This window comes from Ambystoma mexicanum, chromosome 5p (assembly GCF_040938575.1).
Source record: "Ambystoma mexicanum isolate Mex_15411 chromosome 5p, UKY_AmexF1_1, whole genome shotgun sequence".
NCBI lineage: Eukaryota > Metazoa > Chordata > Amphibia > Caudata > Ambystomatidae > Ambystoma > Ambystoma mexicanum.
Window position 1 is genome coordinate 277,306,080 of NC_090930.1, and position 22,083 is coordinate 277,328,162.

Below are 22,083 nucleotides of genomic sequence, written 5' to 3' on the forward strand. Positions count from 1 at the left end.
CGATACGATGGCCTACACACTTCCGGCCAAGACCGCCATGCGTTTACTATATTGCTTTCACAGAATACATAGAGCAAACGTATCCACAACTTCACGACGCCCTACCCATACTTAGAAATTGATCAATACGGAAAACATGGGAACAGTTTGCATGGGCACTAAATGATTATTTAGTAAATCAGGCTTGAAATGCTTACAAATACTAATAAGTAACGCTTTTTATTGGGATTTCCAGGTGGGCAACTTTATCGTCTCATCAAACGACCGGACAAAGGTGGTAAGAAGTGTACAGGTATATTTACTGATGGTGAGAATAATAAAGCTTGTTCTGACAACCGTGTGGCTCATGTTATCCACCAGATTGCTAGCCGCTGTAATTTGGCAGCTGTACTCAGCACTGGTTGTCTCTGCAACTCCCCATACTAACGTTCCCCTTACCCAAGCTGCAAGGAGCATGGTGTCAGGTGGTACGACCAGGAAGGTAAGGAGAGGTAAGCGTAGCATTGGTACTGATATTAATGGGGTTGACACATATCTCACTGGTACAGACATGTCACAAACATGTGGTACAAGCACATGTGAAAAATTGGTAAGGACACAACAGGGGACAGCTGCCATGTCTGCTCATTGATTCTGTATGCCATGAGTGCTTCCAGAACCTTTGTAGCCACAGAAGTACCAGCAACAACGGCACAATTCCTCCTATACCAAGCATTGTTCCAAACACGGGGGAGATTCCAAGGGAAAACAGCAACCCTCTGGTGGAGATCAAAAGCAACATACCCGTACAAGGATAGCTTATCAAGACATTACCTATGTTCGACAACTACTGGCAACGCACACAAGCACTCCGGTATATAACTGACAGACCAGAGAAAGGAGAAACAAAGGAGGTGACGATACAATGCCAGAGAAACAGGCGGAGAAAAACCGGTTGCTGGGAACAGCCCCAGATGTTGGTGTTTGGGAAAGTATATACTAAAGATGGATGGGTGGATGGAGTGGTGGGAAGCAAGCCATTAACAAAGGCTGCAGTGAACAAGGTCCAGGAAGAAAACGACAAGTGTCTCAAGGAATGGGCTAAGAGTGCAAGTTTGCCGACATGGCTGATAAGGAAGATGGACCACTGACACCAACCCTATGTTACCAGCAAAACGGGGATATGCAAGTCGGGACAAACTATGGATGCAGGAGGATAGAGAAGATAGGAGACATGGGATCAGGCACAGCGGTACTGATGGACCATTATTGGGCATGTGGGACAAAAGCATACGATAAACTACCACCTAACTGGGGAGGGATCTGCTCCCTGGCACAGGTCAACGTACCCTCGCTAGTAGTGCCTCAAAAACATGTCAAAATGGACGACTTCCCAAAAATGGATGAAGGCAATAAGCGGAGGAAACGATCGCCATCACCTAGCACCCTATCATCTGGCCATGACCTCATCAAAGGTGCCCCATTACGGAGAGTAAAGGGACAGAGAAATTACTTATGGGGCAAATCAGAAACTGCACTTGAAGTACCACCATCACATCGGCTGTTCAGCAAGACTGCCATGTTCTTCTCTGCAATAATACACCCAGGGTTCCAGACACACGCAAATGCAAAATGGCTCCAGATAACATGGTGGGAGCTAATGATGACCAACTCAACAGTCATCGGATTCAACACAATCAAAGAAGAGCTCCGTGCTATACGATTAGTGGCCCTACAGAACAGGTATGTTCTGGACCTGGTCACAGCTATGGAAGGAGGAATATGCACAGAAATTGGAATCTCCTGCTGCACGTTCATACCAGCAAACGAAGGGCTTCGGGCCAAGGGATTGGTTGGGGGATGAGAGATGTTTTCCCACAGAGTAGGATTTCGGTTTTCCGAGGGTCGAGGAGGAGATTGTTGGTCGTCATCCAGGGATCAATATCAGACGGGCTAAATGACGGGTCTGTGCTGGCAGATCCTTCAGTATTTGGGATTCTGAGGAGAATCTGGGTATCATCCGCGTAGTTGTAGCAGGTAAGGTTGTATGAGCGGATGACTGCGGGAATGGGTTGTATGTAGAAGTTGAAGATTAGCGGTGACATGGATGCTCCTTGGGGGAACACCTTTGCAGATTGGACGTGATAAGGATGTGAATTGGTCAAGGTGTATGATTTGCGACTGGTTTAGAGATGAAGGAGGATATCTACGACAGGGCTGTGCTTTTGATTCCTAGTGTTTGTAGTCTTGTCTAATAGAATCATGTGATCGATGGTATCGAAAGCTGCGCAAATGTCTAGAAGGATTAGAACCGCGCAGCTGTTTGCGTCAGCTGTTCTTTTTAAGTAATCCCAGATGGAGATCAGGGAGGCTTCTGTTCCCCTTAATGGTCTAAAGCCTAATCGAGCAGAGTCTAACAGGTTATTGGATTCAGCAAATTGGCGAAGCTGTCTGTAAACCTCACGGTCAATTAGTTTGGCGGTGTAATGCGTATTGGAGATCAGTTGGTAGTTTTGGGGGAGAAGCGGGGCAAGTGTAGGTTTTTTGAGAATGGTTTGGTGCAGGATGTTTTAGGGCTTTCGGGAATGAACTTGAGGTGAGCGAGTAGTTAAAGATTGTGCGAGCGACATTACCTGCACAGGTGGCGGTTAGTATTTTCTTGAGCAAGGAGGATGGGCACGGGTCTTTCGGAGACCCTGATGGGTGCCTGGTCACTACCAGCGACAGGAATTCCTGGTGTGTGATGGGAGAGAAAGAGTCACATGAGGATTGTGATTGGGGTGGTAGGATGTTTAGTTTAGCAATGATGGCCTTGTGACTTTCGTTGGCAGCGTTGTAGAAGTGGAGCGAGAGGATGTCGCATAAGGCTTGGGATGATCAGGCGAGAAAATGAGTGTGATTTGAATTCTCCTATGATTTTATGTAATTCCTTACTTGGGTTGCGGGCATTTTTGATTTGGTTCCCATAGAATGGTTTCTTACTTTTTCTGATTTCCGATCTGTAGATTCTGGTTGGCCTTGATGGGGCGGTTGTGTTTTGGGCTGAAGGGTCGGCTCTCCAGGCCCGTTCCAGCCGGTGCTTGAGAGTTTTGAGGCGTTTGAGATTGGGGAGAACGCGATGCTCCACATCTCTGCGAGCAACGTTTTGACGGGGTGAAGGGTTTGAGGGCATTGGTAAGCCAGAGGTCGAAGGAGTGAATTGCTGGTAGTCCCTTCCACTAGGGAGAGTGAGTTGCGGAGTGAGAGTTCAAGATCTGGGGTGATTTGTTCATAGTGGAAAATTGGAAGGGGCAGTTTGTGGAGGTCGTGTTGGCAGCTGACCCCAGTGTGGAGTGGTATGGTGAAACAGAGTGCTGAGTAATCGGACCATGACAGTAGGCGCGGGGGTTGGGTGGATATGATTGTGGTGCTGAATATTGCATCAGGAGTGTGGGTGGGAGTGGATGTGTGATGTTTCTTATTGAGTGGATCTAGGCAGTCTGCAAGTGACCTGGTCATGGGGTTTGATGGTGAGTCGAACCATATGTTGAAGTCTCGTAGGATTGTGAGCGTTGGGTGTTGGATGAGGTTGGTGGCTAGAGCTTCACCAAATGTATCTGCAAGGTTTTTTGTCATAGCCGGGGGGGGGTCTATAGATGAGTAGGAAGCTGTGTGAGGTGGATGGTGGAAAACAAAAGGGGGGGCTCCAACCACATATCAATTAGTTGACATTATCCAATTTGAGTGTCTAATGTGCTGTATCAGTTATCATTGTGTATCAGTGCTTCAAAAGTAAGCCAAGTACCCCATAGTAGGGTCATTTTACCCTTGATTCTAGTCCATGCACATAACTTGAGACATCAGTTTTATGCTCAAAACAAAGCTGCTTTTATTTAGAAGATCCAGTCCTTTGGCTGGGTTTACAACGATCATATTCACGTTTCAGCAAATGGGCAGAGTATAGATAGTGTAACGCTTTTAACAACACTTAATCAAAGTGCAATGTTTAAATCAATGGTGTGTTAATACTGTTTGTGAGGTAAATATTACATCATATTTAAACCTTTATATATAAAACAGAAGGCAAAATAGACAGTGTTGACACATAGAAATGCAAAAGTGCGAGAAGCGTACACATTGGTTCTACACATATTCCCTTATATTGATTCAACGCAGGGATGTGTTCATACACTTTGTTTAAAGACGTATAGAAGCTAGTCTGATGGTTCGAGGCTAGCTAAACAGCTGGGGCTAGTTGAAGTGGCCAGTTCTGGGGTGGGTTAGCTATTCCCAGAGAGGACCAAACCGTTGTTGAGGTGGATGGAGCTAGTTGGAGTTTTACCAGGAGGGAACATTATTCTCACACTATTGAACTCTAGCAAAGATGATGTGGATTAGAATTTAAGACGTACTAAAATAGGCTATATAACATTTCAGTTCTAGTATATAATCATGCTTCATGACAAAAATTATGTAACAATTGCTCAAATAATATTGATCGGTTGTATTCCCTGTGGAATGTGGCGTCAACCACTCAACCACCCGTTCTGCGGGGGGGGACGGGGGGGTAAGGCCATTAGCACCCGTCCCATGGGCTGGGACAGGGCTAATAGAAGTATTTTCCTTCCGCGAACGGGAAGCCTTGCAGCGTCCCAAATGCAGGAAGAAAATACTATTCCAAGATGGCCGCCATGGAAAGGGAGGCAGGCCCCTCTTCCCTTTCCATGGCAGCCTTCGGGAGCTGAAAGGAAAGGCTGCAATGCGGGTTGAGGGGGGGGACGGGGCGAGAGTGGGGCGAAGATGGCGGCAGGGGGCGGGGGGAGAGAACAGACCATTTACTTCAGAGTAAATGTTTTAAATCCACAAGATCTTTTTCAAATGAGGCTAGGCAAGAAATAATGTGATGCTGGAAATGCAATGGAGGGATAGGGCCTCCATATCCTTGTCCTGTACTCCTTTTATCATATGTGTGTTGTGTGTTATGTTCTGCACAGGAGTCCATGTGGGACTCCCGGCAGTGCAGATCTTCTCTTTGGTTTGGTGAACAGACGCTTGGGATACCCTTATGGCACACATGGGCCGGGGGTGGGGGGGGGGGGACATACAGCCCTGTACCCATAGTCTATGTTTTTGGACACCTGTGTGTGGCCCACAGAGCAGGGTATGGGCTGGTGGCAGCTCCACGCTGAATTTGACAGGTGCTCTGAGCATCCTCCATTTTGGGATACCCAGGCTCTGCCATTGGAATCAGTCGATTCCTGATAGGAGACAAGATGGCCCCTGTGGCCTCTTGCTTTCCATTGCCTGTTACCTTGTTTTCCCAAGTCCCAGGAAGCCCAGACTCTGTCCCTCCCCCTGACTGGCTGTTGGGTGAAATTTCCATATATGGTATTCTGGGGAAGTCCAGGCCAGACTGGCTGGAGCCTTCCCAAGTGACTGTATGTTGCGGGTACATCATTAGGGTGGGACCTGGGTGAATGCAGTGTGACCAATATACATTTCATGTTATGGGCTTCTGGTGTGTGACACAATGAATGAGACAGCCCTGCCCGAAACTGGTATGAATGCAGTGTGGAGTGCTGAATGGCTGTGTGTTTGTCCCAATCCACATTCTTTGTTGTGGGTGTCGGAATAAAGAAGAATGGAACTGAATGCACTGTGAGCCTGATTGGCTGCCTGCCTGCTGAATGCCCTTCTGAATGGCTGCCTGAGCCTGGCACAGCAGTGTGAACGAGAGACAGAAATCTCAGGACCTCTCACTTAATGGTATTGTTCAGAAGCTGAAGTCAAAACTTGATGCTTATTCTCAAAGCCGAGCCGCAAGAAGTATTGCTGCTGCTTTCCTTCAACGCAATCTGAAAGCTGTTGTGCCTTCGAGGACGGATGCAAGAGAGGACCTGGCTAGGAGATTTTGGGTTTACTACCACTCGAAGCCTACAAAGAGGCCAACAACAAAGATCCCAAAGCCAGTCTTGGTAGAGTCATGATCGCTGACGCCAACAGCCGACGACCCAACGCCCTTGCTGGGCCTACGTTCTTCATCGATCGCTTTGCGGCAACAAACTCATCATCGAGGTGCACAGCACGCGTCATCGTCGACAAGCACTGCAAGGAATGAAGCTGCTGCTTCAACGGCATTTTTCACCTTTTCTTCAAGGAAACTCGACGATCCATCGCTCTTGCCTTAAAGCGAGTTCACTCAAGAAGAATCTGTCGACGACCCGACGTCAAACTCTGCTAAACCAGGTAAATTGGGGGTAGTAAAACCTTTTTAGAAGGAACCAAGACTATATTAACACTATATGGACTGGGCTTGTTGATTTATTTACAGGTTGCCCAGGTAGGGGGGATCCTCACACAGAACTGGGTCTAGTGGTAGGGACCCAGTATTCTGCCAGTTGTTTCACCCAACTTGTCTTCCCTCTTATGTCCATTGTTGATTCACCTCACCATTTGATTTGCATGCCATTGAGACCGTCAGCAGTTGGTGCATTTTAATGGCATCAAAAGATAACTGTGGTACCACATAGATATTGTACAGATTTATCATAGTATTGCCTGAGCACAAAGTGTTATTGTAGGTGTATATTTATTTATTCGGATTTTTAGAGCGCACAGCAGCCCAGGGGCATGGTGGCGCTGTTACATATAGTCATGTCTGGATACAAAGTAAGTACATAGTAGTTACATTGATATTTGCAGTTTGCGATACATTTTGAGGTTACATAGTATAAGCAAGGAGAAAGTTGCATTCTTAGACGATCATCTTAGAGGATATAGTAGTACACGTGGATAGCACACTAGGAGATATGTTACAACTGGTGTGGTACCATCAGTGAGAGAGAATGGAGCATCAGTGTGAGGAGAAAGGTTATGTGAATAGTGTAGTTCTGAGGGATTTGCGAATTGCAAGTAGGGAGGGCTCTGCTCCAAGTGCGTTCGGAAGGGCATTCCAGAGCTTCAGTGCTATGTAGGGGAAGCCAATGCCTCCGGCGTTGGCTCTTTTTATAGATGGAACGTGGAATTGGTTAGCATCGTGGCTTCTTGTGGGGCGGGTAGAGGCGTTATTGGATAAAGTTTCACAGAGGTATGATGGGGCGGAAAGATTGATACATTTGTGCGTAAGGGTGAGGATTTTGAATTTGATCCTTTCCTTGCCAGTGGGCTTCACGTCTAGCATGGGATATGTGGTCACTTTTCGGGATGTGTAAAGCTGCACAGAGCGCGTTATTTTGTGTTATTTGGAGCCTATTGATGTTTTTAGTGGATGTGCCTGCCAGAAAGGCGTGCAGTAGTCGAGTCTGGCTCCTACTGTGGCTCTGGCTATGGACCGGCAGTTTTGAGTGGTATATAACTTGATCCTTATTTATATAAAGAACAGTGTTATCACTAACAGTGTGTGGACATTCCTTTGCGGGGTTGCTTTGGTACTACACTGTACTTAAGAACCAGACTGCATCACCTCCTGAGAGCTAAGCCTTGATTGCTCGTCCATTGCTACCAACAATAGAGAATCTTGGCTGGGGTGCACTGTGCTTCTATTGTGGCATATAGAGGGCAGGAATACAGATAGCCCCCGCCCCCTCCTGTCTTCACAGTACTGAACATTTTTAATTACATCAACCCTACAAGGCATGTAACACAGAAACGATTAACTTACTGGTACTATCGGATGACAAGGCCAGGCCCACCTTTTCTTCACTAAAATTGCTTCCTTACCATTTCCATTTGTATGGGTCCATATGGGCTAAAAATTGCATCCTAGCGGGATAAACATGAATACCCATTTCTAGCTGGTTATTCTTGATACATTTAAGTAACTGACATTTTTGTCCACTGTTTTTGAGAATTAAACTTATTCATATAATGTAGGTCTCAATAAAAAGTATTAACACAAAAAGGTTAAGTTATAATTCCAAGTGCTGCACATCTGATGAGAAGTCAACGACTTTTGTTTTGCCAATGCAACAGATCAGAGAATGGATGTAAACGTCATGTGATCTTCCCCCATGAAAATTGCAGGTCTTAGAGACTATATATAGATACCGGGCAAATCATATCTCCCACATCAAAAAACAACAACCTTTCCTTAAGCAAGGGAGATGATCCTAGACTGAAGAGAGGCTAGAATTGTACCAGTCACTCCTAGATGCCCGGTAGGAAAGATCTACTACAGATCTTGTTAGGAATTATCTGTGAGGTGGGTCTGAACCGGATCACTGGGGGTTTATATGGACACACAGTCACTTGAATTCCTGATTTATCTATAAATCCCCCCTCGTACTTCTAGACTAGCTTCCAACCAATTGGCTTGTAGATTTTAGACAATGCACACCTCCCCCAATCTACAATTTTAGTCCATTGAAGGCCATCAACAATTAGTGTTTGTAGCCAACAAACCTAAAAATGTTGCCAGATTTTTTCTAGTATAAGTCGGTAGAACTATTCATTTTTACCATGTTGGTTGGGCACACGGTAGAGCAGTGGAAATATGAAATATAAAGAAAAAAGGGCCATATGGGAGCTAACTTGTTGAGTGAAAAAAGGCTTGGAGGTTCTCTGGCATATAAAGGTAGTCGTAGTCAGGATCAGAGATGTGGCAGGCAGTAGGTTTAGCAAACCTCTAGAATAACACATTAGAAAATGATGCCGGAGAAGGCAGACGTTATGCAAATTGAAATTAAAACAAACTGCTTCTATCCCTCATTCCCTAGACCGTTTTTGTAGAAGGACAATAAAAGAACAAAATACTCAAATTGAAAGGAACATACAAGGGCTGTTTACCATTACATTTTTATTTTGAAGTTTTTGCTAGTTAGTTTGGATTTACATTTCATTTTCATCACATTGATGGGACTATCAAAGAAGAGAAAATATTCAAAACAGATAATGCACACTTACCATTTGGATGAAACATCTTAGAGACAAATCTAACTGTTGGTGGTTTATTTGGATATTCTTCTGTAAATTCTATTGTGAGTTTGAAAGTTCCTAGAATGAAAAACAAGGTTGTTTCTTTTCACATTCAACAATATCTTATGCATTGAAATCATCCAAACAGTGCCATGAAACAGTGCCAAACAGTGCCATGAGACCATCTACTTTTGTGACTTACCTTCCATGTCCATTTCAGCAGATGCCCATGTCCTATACCTTCAGAATGAGAGGTCATAATGCATGCTACAGTTCCTATATAAACATGCAAGGATGTTGCTCATTACGTGCAGCCTGGTAGTGCAATATGAAATTACTGCCGACTCACCAACTTGCCTGCCTTTGTTTGCCCAAGCAGAAGTATCTGGTAGTCCTCTGCATCCACAATTGAGTAAGCCCTGCAACTAATGGAAAGTCGGCATCAAGCCAGGAGGCGTAGCTGGGAGCTGTTGCAAGGCGGATGTGGATGGCCCGGTCTTTCCCTGGATGCCAGACTTTCTGATGTCTGTACTGGATATCATACACCTGTGATCTATACAAATCAGATTCCTGCGACCACGAGACTTCCGTACTCATATCAGGAGTACGACTTGCAATTTCCAGGTAAGAGGTACAGAAGCCGCCCCCCATCCACGCACGCAAAAGTGCCTAATTACACTCCCCTGGTGGCTGCCATGTCCGGCACCTACTCAGCGTCTATTTATCCTGCCGCTGAGTTTGCGAGACACTTTGTGCATTCCTAGTCCTGAAACAAACACTCCGACATGGCGCTCCTGCCTCCAACCTACTGCCTGCCTGCCTTCCAGTGAGAGTGTTCCAGCACTCTTTGCCGCACGTCCATATAATCACTTCATGCCGCCTGCCCCCAATAACAGCTATACCTGCCAGTTACACACCCCAGGTGAGATGATCACCACCTGGCTATGGCGCTGCTCATCAATTTGGACATTTGTACCTTCTGCAAAATAAATAAATGCCAGCTCTCCTTGTCAACACGTAAATGTAACCGGCAGCATTCACTTTCGTTGCTCAAAACATTGCAGCGTCACTTATTATTGGCAACAGCATTCTGCATGCCTGGCTCACTGCTGCTCCTCAGACCCTATACACTCTGCCATGCTATGCTATTTAAGTATGCACTTTGGTTCATTGTAATGCTTTTGTTCGTGTCTCACCTCATTTGCCCTTCGCAGTCTTGCATACTCCTAATACCATGACCTGCCCTCCAACGCCGCTGTTGCAGCGAGCACTGGAATGTTCCCTAATTTACCCGAGTTACCCATTGCTGCTTCTCTCGCCACCAGCGCTATGGCTTGTAATGTTATTAGATTAGGTGCATCATCACGTTATAATTCTGCTGATACCACCTCTTTTCTGCCCACTGATACTTCCCACAGCCCCAATATTTTACCTTGCATGGTTAGTGGACTGCTACATAACTTGCCTAATGCACGCCATTTGACTGTGCAGCCCTGTGCTATTCACCATACCAAACATGTCTAATTGTACCTGCATACTGGATGTAGCCCCCAGCACCATGAGGTAAGGCTCAATCTGTGCACTCATTAATGTCACATCTTACAAAATTGTAATTGGTTAGTTATAACGCGCTTAATACCCAGAGGTTTCGAATCACGGACCCGGGGGTTGAACCAGTGTTGCTCCGCATCATCTTGCTTCCAAGGCGAACGCATTGCCCCGGAGCTATCCTCCTGGTACAAATTGTACCTGCATACTTGATGTAGCCCCCTGTACCATGAGGTGAGCCTCCACTAGCCGGTATACTCTCACCCACCTAGTTTGTAACCATTATGCATACTATTGCGCTTCTCTAATGTACTAGCCACTTTCTGTAACTAGCGCCCAGATGCCTCTGGGTTTTGCGCGCGGAAATAAATGCAAAAATATACATTTAAAAATAAAATAAATCAGGACAAACTCACTCTGAGCTGCTAAGAACTTTGTTGCAATTTCCACATCAACGCCACTGATCAAGACAGATTATGCCATCGGTGGTTTTACAGGGTTAAAACCAAGGTCCTGCTAATAGTGCCTGGTACATGCTGGACGCCCACCATCCCAAGCTTTGCCCTTTTTTTTACTGTAAGATTAAAGAATACTCATGCTTTGTTCCGCAGACATCACTCACATCTTAGTAAGAAGGATACAGGTTATCTGTAACCTCGTCTGGATTCTTAAAAAATAATTGCTTTTTCATTTTACAATGTTGATGTCGAGGGTCTGGGTTTCAACAGGATGTCTTTCTAACCCTAGCCACATGGTATGCTTTCTGGGTTCCTGTTAAGAGGGACCAGCCTTTCAGATCTTTTTTACGGATCTCAATGGATTCTTAACGTGGTAATATTGACCAGACTGCTTAATGTGATTTTTCAAGTACCCAGCCTCCTCTAGGGCATTCAAAATAGACCCTCTTTAGATTGCCTGGCATACGCAGCAAAATTGATTTGGGATTCAATTTAGTTAAAGTTACTGTTAGGCAGAATCATATGCAGTAGCCTTTGGGAACACCACACACAATTAAGACTACAAGTGACAGTACAAATTCACCTTTGGTACAAGCCTGTACTACACAGTAAAGTGGTAGCGATGGCTGAGAAGCCAGACTTCAAGAGTAAAGTGAGCAGTATCAATAGTTGCACAAAGGACAGCAATTACTAGCCTCATCCCAGCTTACTTACGCCATACACGCATCCTTCCTATTGTTTAGCTATAGATCCTTTGCATATGCATTATGCTAGCCTTGTCAGATCTACCTTGCCCTGCCTGCAAATAGACAGTAGCTTTACTCTGCTACACCTACTGCTCAGTGCCAAATTATAGACCTGTGGTCCCATTTATGAACTTTGCCTTCATAGCTATCTACACAGCACATCTATCCCTGGTCCACCCCTCAACTAGCCCTATGCATACGATCACGATATGTACCTCCCACCATTTTATACGGTCCATTAAGGACACTCCTCCACATAATCACCCTGCAAGACTTCACTATGCTACACTACACACCTCTACCAGCGTCTGCGCACAATCTCCCTAAGCAGATTGACATGACCTCTAGACGTTGCACCCTATTACAGAGGAATCTCAAATTATGCGTGAGACTCCCAAGACTGTACGACCCCCTACCTAAAAAGTATCAAGCAATGCGAATACTAGCCCCTGCCAAACTAGCCATTCACAGCACCCCCTCCAACTGAACAGTAGACTCTTCCGAGAGCCCACTTCTGCCCTGAATGCCATCTCAAGATACAGCCTTCACTGCCCCAACCAGCACAGTCTGGGATTAAGGGCGCTCTTATAAATGCCCACTCTATGGTTGCCCACGCAACAGATATAGCCGATCTAATACAAAAAGAAAATATGGACTTCCTAGCAATCACTGAATCCTGGCTCCACCCTGCAGCTGGTCCAGCAATTATGGTAGCCATCCCAGATGACTACACCTTGCTAAGACTAGATCGTACCACCTCGCGAGGTGGAGGCCTCGCAATAATAGCTAAAACCAACCTTACACTGAGACTCTCCACCCTACAATATTGACTCCTGTGAACTTCTAACCACCAAGTTATCTATATCCAACACGTAGTCAGTATCCATCCACCTTATATACCGACCTCTAGGATCCTTCGAAGAGGACCTAACCAACATCTTGTCCAATAACCTTAAAAACTCCTCTCAAAGCATCATACTAGGAGATTTCAACCTTGGCTTCAGCGACCCCCTAGACCCTAACGCAACCTTAATCAACAACTCCTTAGAAGAATTAGGTTTTACCCAAAAGATTACAGCTCCCACCCATACCAAAGGCAGAACCCTTGACTGGATTGCCAAGCACAACTGCCCAATCACGGTCACATCCATCATGCCTCAGTCCTGGTCCGACCATCATTTGATTATGTTCTCACTAAAGGCATCAGCTCTGCTGCTTATCGACAGTATAGCACCAACGGTCCCCACTAGAAATAAAAGAAACATTACTCCAGAAAAACTCATCCCTTTGATATTACCCACTCTCAACTCTATCCCAGACCATACGGATCCCCTCACTATGGTAGATATGTACAACAAAGTGATGTCATCATCCCTCGATGTCATAGCACCATTAAAAATGAGAGAGCAAACCTTGCAAACACGTGAATACATGTTTCACTCCACATCTTAAACTTAGACAAGGGAAATGTTGCTGCGAAAAAATTTAGAGACTAGATCCATCCGAGACTAATTAGAACAACTTGAGCAAACAAGCTACCCTCTAAAAAAAGAAATTATCCTTGCTAAACAAACCTCCTACAACCTCCGCATCTCCCAAGCTAAATCCAACACCAAAGAGCTTTTTGCTATTCGGAAAGAGGTAGAATCCCCTATGCAAATTCCAGACTCCTGGCTCAAGGACAAAAACTGGTGCACGGGCATACAAAACGCTCTAGCCAATAAATAACAAACTAAGATCAATAACAAAAAAGACACTCTTACCACCTCGAAATCCAGCAACACTAATACTACAGCACCGTTACCAATTTCCACTACATCCTATGTAGCCATCCCCCATTTCAACATTCGCAAAGTATACACTATAGAGGTTGAAAAAGTCATCCTTACTCTTAAGCCTTCAAACGGCCATGGTGACTTATGCCCAGCGCAACTCATAAAAGATGCAGCTCGTGAACTTTCCCCTTTCATTACCAAATTTATAAATGCATCCTTCACCTCAGATATTCTACCTAATAACCTGAAACAATCCTGGGTCCTCCCACTCCTCAAAAAACAAAATCTAGATCCCTCCATCCCTACCAATTACCACAGTACCATTCCTACTTAAAATCCTTGATAAAATAGCATACCTATAAATCCGACACTACCTCGAATACAACAGCCTCCTAGGAATCCGACAATCTGGTTTCAGACCCCAACATGGTACCGAGACCACGCTGGTAGACCTTAAGGCACAAATTGATGAGTTGAGAGACTAGGGCAAGACAGCACTACTGCTGCTCCTTGATCTCTCAGCAGCTTTCGATTTGGTCGACCATGAGATCCCCTGCAAGCACTTAGAAGGCAGCCCATTTCTCCCAAGAGGCAATCGACTGGATTCAGTCCTTTCTCAATAATAGAACAATGCAAGTCGTCTCCCTGTTAGCAGCTGCGGACCCAATACCTATAACTTGCGGTGTGCCACAGGGCTCTTGTGTCTCGCCCACTCTATACAACATTTTTACAAAGCCCCTTTTTGATGATCTTGACGGTCTGGGTATCACCTGCACAAACTATGCCGATGCTGACGGGGGATTATGACAAGGATTTGGCCTTTGCAAACAGGGTGTACCTCATCATCCAGGCATGGATGGCCTCCCATGGTCTATGCCTGAATGATGATAAAACAGATCTCCTCATCCTGGGCACAACAGCTAACCTGAACAAAACTTGGCCAGAATTACTCTGCATTTGAAATTGACAATAATACCATTGCCGTGGCTAAGGAGGTAAAAACCCTGGGCTTCCATTTAGACTCCACACTTCCATGTAAACGCTATGGCCTCCGCCACATCCTATACTTGCAAACTCATCAGACCAGCCAAACCTTTCCTCTCATCCAATAATTGCATTACCCTAGCTAGAGCTTTGATCCTGCCCAAATTGGACTATTGTAATGCGCTATACGTAGGCAGTAACAAATACATCATAAACAAGTTTCACATTTTGCAGAATAATTCCTTAAGAGCAGCCCTCAGTCTCCCAAAGAAAGCCCACATTTCAGATATTCGAAGATCTGTCAACTGGCTCTCCACAACAGACAAGAACTGCCTTAAATCTGTCTCTTTGATCCATAAATGTCTCCACCATTCTGCCCCTCTTTACCTGACAAAGATTTACCAGACAAACTTCCTGCCGCCCCTCCAGAAAGGTCAATTCTAACCTCCTCTTGGTGCCGAGATTCAAACGCACTACGACTGGGCGGAGTAGCTTTCCTGTCAAAGCTGCACAACATTGGAACTCTCTATCGCCACCCCTAAGGGAAGACCTTCCTTACACACAATTTAGATCCAACCTTATCCACTGGATCAAGGAACACGACAACTAACATACTTGCTTTTATCATCTACTACCCTATATGCTCAGCTATAACTTGTCAATTTTGTATATTACACTTTCTGTAAATATGTTTTATTGTATCTGTTCTCAATGATGCGGATGTGTCCAGTACTGTAACCAAATCTGGACTCCATCCGTTTCGCCGTATGTAACCCATGTTCTACATTCCTCTTGTTGCTCTTGCGCTCTGCTACCCCTGGGTTAGGTGCGCATTACAAATAAATAAACAAACACTGACTCAAGGTTTCTGAGTAAAAGAATATACATTTATTTACACATCAGTTGTAAAACAATTCACTAAGGTAAAGCAGTAGAAAAATCACACTCTTAATACACTACACACCACCCAATAGATTCTGGACAAGTTAAGCTCAAAATGAAGTGTAAGCAAAATGGCACTCCAGCAATTTAAAAGGGAAGGAAAGACAAGGTTTAGACAAAAGTTGAGCAGCACCAACAAGTAAGCAGGGCAATCTAGAAAAGACAACTATGGTGAGGAAATCAAATCAAGAGGCCTGGGCCAAAGTCAATGGAGCAAAGTCTTTGCAGAGGATCACACAGTTCAGAGTAGTTTGCGGTTAAGTCTTTGCCAAGAGTTCGGAACGAAGTTGGTCAGAAGAAAAGTTACTTCAAAGAATAGGGAAGGACAAGCCCTCGGATTGGCGAAAGATTTCAAACACTTTCACCGCGGTCGGAACGAACAACCGGGCTTGAACAGTACCTTAAATGAAGAAGGCGGCTGTAGCTGAGGCAGACGTTCCTGGCAGATCCTGCAGGCTCACGGTTCCTGAAGCGACTGTCGGACTGACACGAAGTAGGAAGACTGGAGGGTCCTGCATTGCCCAGGGAAGAAATCAGCAGCAGAGCAAAGCAAGGAATAAAAGATGCACTCCGTAGCTGTGCACAGCAAATTCGACCAGAGGAGGGAGGCCTGGCTTGCAGTTTGGCGAACTGGTTGGTCCCAACAGCTCAAGGGGAGAAGATTCCTTGCAGATCTTCCCTGTCATCGAAGTTTGGAGATTCGGTCCCACAGCAGGGCTTCACCAGGGGGTTCAGTGGTGGTAGAGGTCCTCTTATGTCAGCTTCTTTTCGGTTTTCTCGATCCAGTGGAGACTGCCACCTCAGTCCCAGGGTCCTACTTTTTATGCAGCCCCCCGTTCCCCCCCCCCCCATTTACACAGCCTGGCTGTCAATCACACAGCAGGGTGGCAGTCCCGGCAGGACAGTCACCACAGCAAATCATACAGAGTGCGACATGGGTGTCCAAGGAGACCTAGTCTAGGGAGTCTCAAACCCCTCCCTCACACCCTGTCCCCCTCAGACATTCAGCGCCTAAGGAGGGCGATCAAACGGACCAAATCTGGTTTGGCGTGCCGAGTAAAACACGAGAAAGACCTTTACAAAAAGAAATGGCGAATAAACCCAGCCGGAAGCAAATAAAAGTAAATGTGGTCCAGCCGATTTAAGTTCTAGGCTACTAACTTAGCCTAAAACAGTACCAAGGTTATTTAAATAGACCGCGGTAGGAGAAATAGGGTAGATACCACTGCTATCAGCCAAATCTTAAAGAAAGGGGAACGAAATAATGTTCCATGAGAAACAGACAAAAAGGGATAACTATTAACCCTTTCCAGAACTCTATGTAAGATAGTTTGTACTGGGTCTGTGAATTTAAAAAGACTAATAAAGTCAAGCCAATGGCAACTTTACATGTTCTGGGAGACAGTAGTCAGTCCCAGAAAACGGAGTTTAAAGTGGGAAGTCTGAAAAAGACAAACCTGTGTCACTGCACTAAAGGTGCTGTGCAACACACAGTAAAAAGATGATGCCTATGGAGTAGGTGAGGCTCCACAGTCTATGAACACAAGAAAATGTTAAACACACACAGCAAAACACATGTAAGAGTGGGAAAAAAGGCTCACTCTTACCAGGTGAAAAAAATAAATCCTAGAAATCCAGCAAAGCTGCCGAGGGACTCAGTAGGTAAGGGAAATTAACCATTCTGGAGAATTCTCCCCAACAGTTAGTCGACACAGTGGCTCCTGTGCTCCTAGACCACAGAACCCCACACCCTCAGCCCCTACCCCTCACCTTCCATATTTGTGGGAGTGTCCGCTCCTGGAGACAAGACTGGAGCATTTTTCAGTTCACAGCAAATAATCCCTCAAATTGTATTGCCTGCGTACATAGGCACACTCCTCCAGCGACTAGATACGAACTAACCAAAAAAGGTTATGCATAACTGTTGGCCCAGTCCAGCATGAGCATGGGAGCAGGAACCCAAGCACTAATGCTGAAAGAAATCAGAAGACAAGGCAACAAAGTGAGCATGGAGACCCTCAAGTGTAGAGCCCCCGACATGTGTAACTTTGTTTGATACAAGATACTATCCAGCGAGCAACGGTTGTTATGAAAGCTGCCAGTCCACAAGACTTGCCTCCACAAAGGACAAAAAGGCAGTTCCATCAAGGTAGAACTCAACTAACGAATATTTTACATTGAGTCCTTTCCCTCTGTCAGAGGACAGATTCGGAAAGGACACTGGCAAAGATAAGATTAATGAAATCTGAAGAAAACAGGTAGACAGGAGGATCTGTACCTAGCACCACCTTATCATTGGGAAAAGTTGTTAATGGTTCAAATGTGTAGAGCGCCTGCAGTTCGCCGACGCTGTGAGACTACCTTGACAGCTACCAGAAACGCAGTCTTCCAGGCTACAATGTAAATAGTTGACCCAATCCATAGGCTCAAAAGTCGTGAGCCAGCGCAGTGAGCACTACATTGAGGTCTCAGATGGGATGAGGTCCTTAAAATGCTGGTTCACCACCAGGTTGCTAGGGAGAAGCATCCATCCCACTTTCAAATTCTTGTAGTCTGCCACTGCCAACAGGTAGGTCTGTCAGGATTCCACCGATATCCCAGATGAAAAAACTTGATCCAGGCTGCACAACATTGTTGAACCGCCTGTCGAGGCCTCAATGGCAAAACAACCATGCCCATTTATAGGGTTTTGCAGATTCCCACCTACCCCCTTTAAATCTCCAGAGAGGACTGTATGGGACTCTTGAGGTCAGAAAATCCAAATATTGGTGGCTACAGGGGCGCCATCAGAATCAAACAATGCCAGACTCCCTCAACTTCCAGAGTACCTTGTGAATGGTGGGGAAAGGGTGGAAAAAGGGACATTCCCTACTAAGGAATCGCTCTATCACCTGCATTCTTGTGCTTGCCCAGCCGGCAGGCGAATAGTTGGCACTTTCCATTGCCGGGAGTCACAAATCGCCGAAAGTGAACGCCAGCTCGCAAGCAGGCTCTGCACCAATCTTTACAAAGCTCCCATTTGTGGGCTGCGATTTCCATTCTGCTGAGGGTATTCACTTCTAGATTCTGTTCCCCTGCAAAATGGAGTGCTTGTACGTGAATGTCCTGTTCGATGGCCCACTCACACTGTTCCACTGCCAAAGCAAAGATCTGAGGAGAGCCAATGCCACCCTGCTTCTTTAAGTAGAACATTGCAGCCGTACTGTCGATGAAAATTTGTACGCAAGAATTCTTGATGATTGGGAGAAATTCTTTCAAGGCATTAATTCGAGTACGTTTATATGGAGTAAGCACTGGCGTGAATGCCATGTATAGTGCACCCGAAGATCATCCACAGCTGCTCTGTAGCCACCAGGGACAAATGAGTGCTGATAGGTCAGAAGGGGAGAGGGCCAGAAAATTCCATTCCTCTCACGAGATTGCCGAGGTCGCTCCACCATCACAGATCCAGGTGTAAGGAGGCAGGGATCTGTAACAGCCAACTCGGGTAGAATACTTAAGATCAAACACACGCTAGGTAAAGCTGGGCGGCCCTCATCCTCTCAAGCCTTGACAGACAGGACTCATGGGGCCCAGCAGTCTCACTAACCACTAAGCTGTGGTCATAGAATTGGTTAAGAAGATGGAGCAACTCATGAGAATGTCCTGAACCCTTTCCTCTGTCAGAAAAGCCCTGGTGGGCAGAATATCCCAAACGAAGCAGATGAATATCAGCCTCTGAAACCATGTCAAATAAAACTACACATGGTTCATCAACAGACCAAGGTGAAACAGATCCAGTAGGACTCGGAATGGGGACTTCACCCATGGACTGCAAGCCTGGACCAGCCAGTCGTTGAGGCAAGAGTAAATGTGGATGCTACACTGCCGGAGGATGGCCTGGACACCTGACATTTTGATGAAAACGCAGGGGCCACATTGAGTTCAAGGGTAGGTCGTTGTACTGAAATGTGTGCTTTCTAGCGAGAAGCCTAGAAATCGTGGATGTGGTTCCAAAATGGGCACGTGAAAGTAGGCGTCCATCAGATCCCCTGCACAGACCCCAATCTCCACGACAGAGGGCAAACCGACTGCATCGGTGAGATCATCTGGAACCGTTCCAAGGGTAAGAGGGAGTTGAAGGAATGGTCCGTAGACCCACCTAGTAATTCTTCTGACCCACCTAGTAATGCTTCTGTAAAAAGCCTGAAAAAATAAACTGTCTTGATGCCTAGGAGCTTCTGGGCCTTGGGAGCTAAAGAATGTAGAGATGGCTGCAGCAGGGGTGGCCAGGACTGGGGGTAAGGGGGGGTGTGGGGGAGTTAGTGGGAGGCAATATCCCCACCTGGCAAAAGAAAGGAACCACAAGCCTGAGAATATTGCCTTCTAGTCCACCAGATCAGAGAAAATCCTCAATTCCACTGGGATTGAGGGCAAGGAAATCAACAATTCTTTTGGTTTGGAATTTGCAAAGGGCATACGGGAAGGCCCCTGGAAGAACCCCTTAGGCCAGAGCACTGCTGCTTCTTTCGAGTTGGAGAGGGTGAGCGATCCATCTGTCTGGCCCGCCTCTCTAGAAGACCTTGACTCTCCTAGACTCTCCTAAAGGAGTATGACCTGCATTCTGCAGATCTTTGTGAGGAAAAGGATTTAGGAGCCTTCTTGGCCAACATTGCCAAGACCGGATTGCGTACTGGTCACCATCGGTTGAGGAATTAAAATGGCCAGTGCCCTCAAAAGGGAGGTCCATAATCTTGTCCAGCTTATCTGAAGACCTTTGTGACCAATAGGTAGGCCTGCCACCTCATGTCTTTATGGTCATCCCCTGGCTGACATGTCCACGTGGTCAGCCACAAGACTGCCAGGGGTCCTGTGCAAACTGCTTATTAGCTGGGAGAAATCAGTCAAAATCAGCAAGCGCCTACCATAAATCTTTGGTTAGCCATTACCAACAATGGCTAACTATTGGCTTGACTGAGCTCCAAGGCTGAGTTCCGATACACCTTTTGTCCAAAAGGTGTTGAGGAACAGATCCTCCTTCTGAAAAACCAAGGCCACAGAGCAGCTAGTCGAAGGCCTAGATTACACTGTGGCCACAGCCACCAGAGGAGGACTGCAGTTTAGAGGCAAGACAGTTTCCAATGGGTAGCCAATACCTCATATTAATCCTCCTGTTAAACATTATAGCTCTTAGGTAAGAATTTGTAGACTCCAACTGGTGTGGGACTTGGTATTAGGTAACCCGCCTTTTAATATATGCCTTTACTGCACAAGTTGTGCGACTGAGAAGCCAGGCTCTTAAGGAGGGGTAATGTGCGCTGAAGAGCTGTTCAATGAAATCAGTAAATACAGGCATCCAAGTAAACACTTACACACTTAAAGTTATAGTATAAATATGTATTTATATATACACAAGGATAATTAGACCATCTTTAAAAAGCAGCAAGTAATAGTAACATTAATCTCAAAGTTAGGATTCAATTTCAACAAGAGCAATAAAGTAAGTGAGTAAACCTTTCATATGTTATATATATTGCAGGACATGTTGAGGTCAGTGATAACACTTATTTGTGATCAATATTGCAATAGAGTTATAAGGAGGGAAAAGTTAGTCAGATCAGAACATACTTTATACTTAGAAAAACAGTTAGAATCTCCCAGAGGGATGTAGGCAGTATTTTATCCCAGCAATAATAGTGTACAACAAATAAAAACCTGCAAGGGAACAAGCACGGCGAAAGCCAATATGTTCAGAAGCAGACCTTTAGGGAGCCAGGGCAGTCAATGTCAATGGGCTAGTTCGAAGTTCCGATGCTCTCTTCTTAGAAAATGTTTTAGAAATAGTCAGTAGTGCTGGCCCGCTCGAGATGGCTACCCGAGAGCCTCCTACCTTGCCGAGTAAAGTATTTAACTTGTTTGTTTTGCCCCAATATCGTGGGCGGTGATGTCGGAATCTCTGGGGACCCGACTGCCCCACTCTGAGCCCAATTTGCAATTTTGATCGGGAGTCCGCCAGCGAGACCGGGACTGCGGCCTTCGGCCGGGGAGGGGGTGTGAGGTGAGAGCGAGCCGCGTCTGAAGTTAGAAAAAGTCTAGAAAAAGTCTCTTGCCTCCGAGGACTGACGTGTTCAAAATAACAAACAAAAAGTTCCTTTGCAAATGTACTTTGGACGTGGACTCTTCACCCCTGGCTCAGACCACCTTTGAATATTAGCCTCCCTCCGCCGGGTTCACTGTGGCTTGTATTTCAAAGGCTTTTAAACAATCTTTTACATACACAATTCTTAATGTCTTTTTAAACAGTTCAACATGGACATCCCTCTGTTTGGTTCACCTTTGTCAACACACTGTTCATCTGGGGTTTTAGGCTTCGCCCCTTTGCATCGGCATCCCTCCGTTGAGCTTACTCTTGCACACTTTTGCCAGTCACACAGTGCGGGATTCACTTCCCTTAGCTTTACCTTCATCTGCCGGTCAAAAGACTTTCGCCTGTACGGAGGATTTTGCTAGATCCCTGTATAACCACTTTGACCCCTTTCTTGCCTTTCCTAAGGTCTTCTGTTAACAGTGCTTTCATCAATAGGGTTAATTCGCCCTGAGGTTCCTGAGTGAGCACCCATGTGGTGCCCGACTCTTCTGTAGCTGGTTTTCCCCTCTCACATTAACAGTTTTTTGTATTTCTTCAATTAGCAGTTTGCTAGTTTTGTTCAAAACAGTTCGGCTTCTTATCGGCTCTCCCCTCGACTCACCGGATGTGATGAACCGCTTGGCCTTTCTTCT

The 22,083-nt window shown here is 45.7% G+C and overlaps 1 protein-coding gene across 1 annotated transcript in view; it reads right to left on the bottom strand.

The window, feature by feature from the left end:
• The window catches only part of UBE2A (ubiquitin conjugating enzyme E2 A), a 297,203-nt gene that overhangs the window by 169,586 nt on the left and 105,534 nt on the right, over window positions 1-22,083 (bottom strand). Inside the window, exon 4 of the mRNA XM_069612709.1 lies at window positions 8,860-8,949. Within this exon, the coding sequence (XP_069468810.1) occupies window positions 8,860-8,949 (90 nt within the window). The remainder of the gene's footprint in view (window positions 1-8,859; window positions 8,950-22,083) is intronic.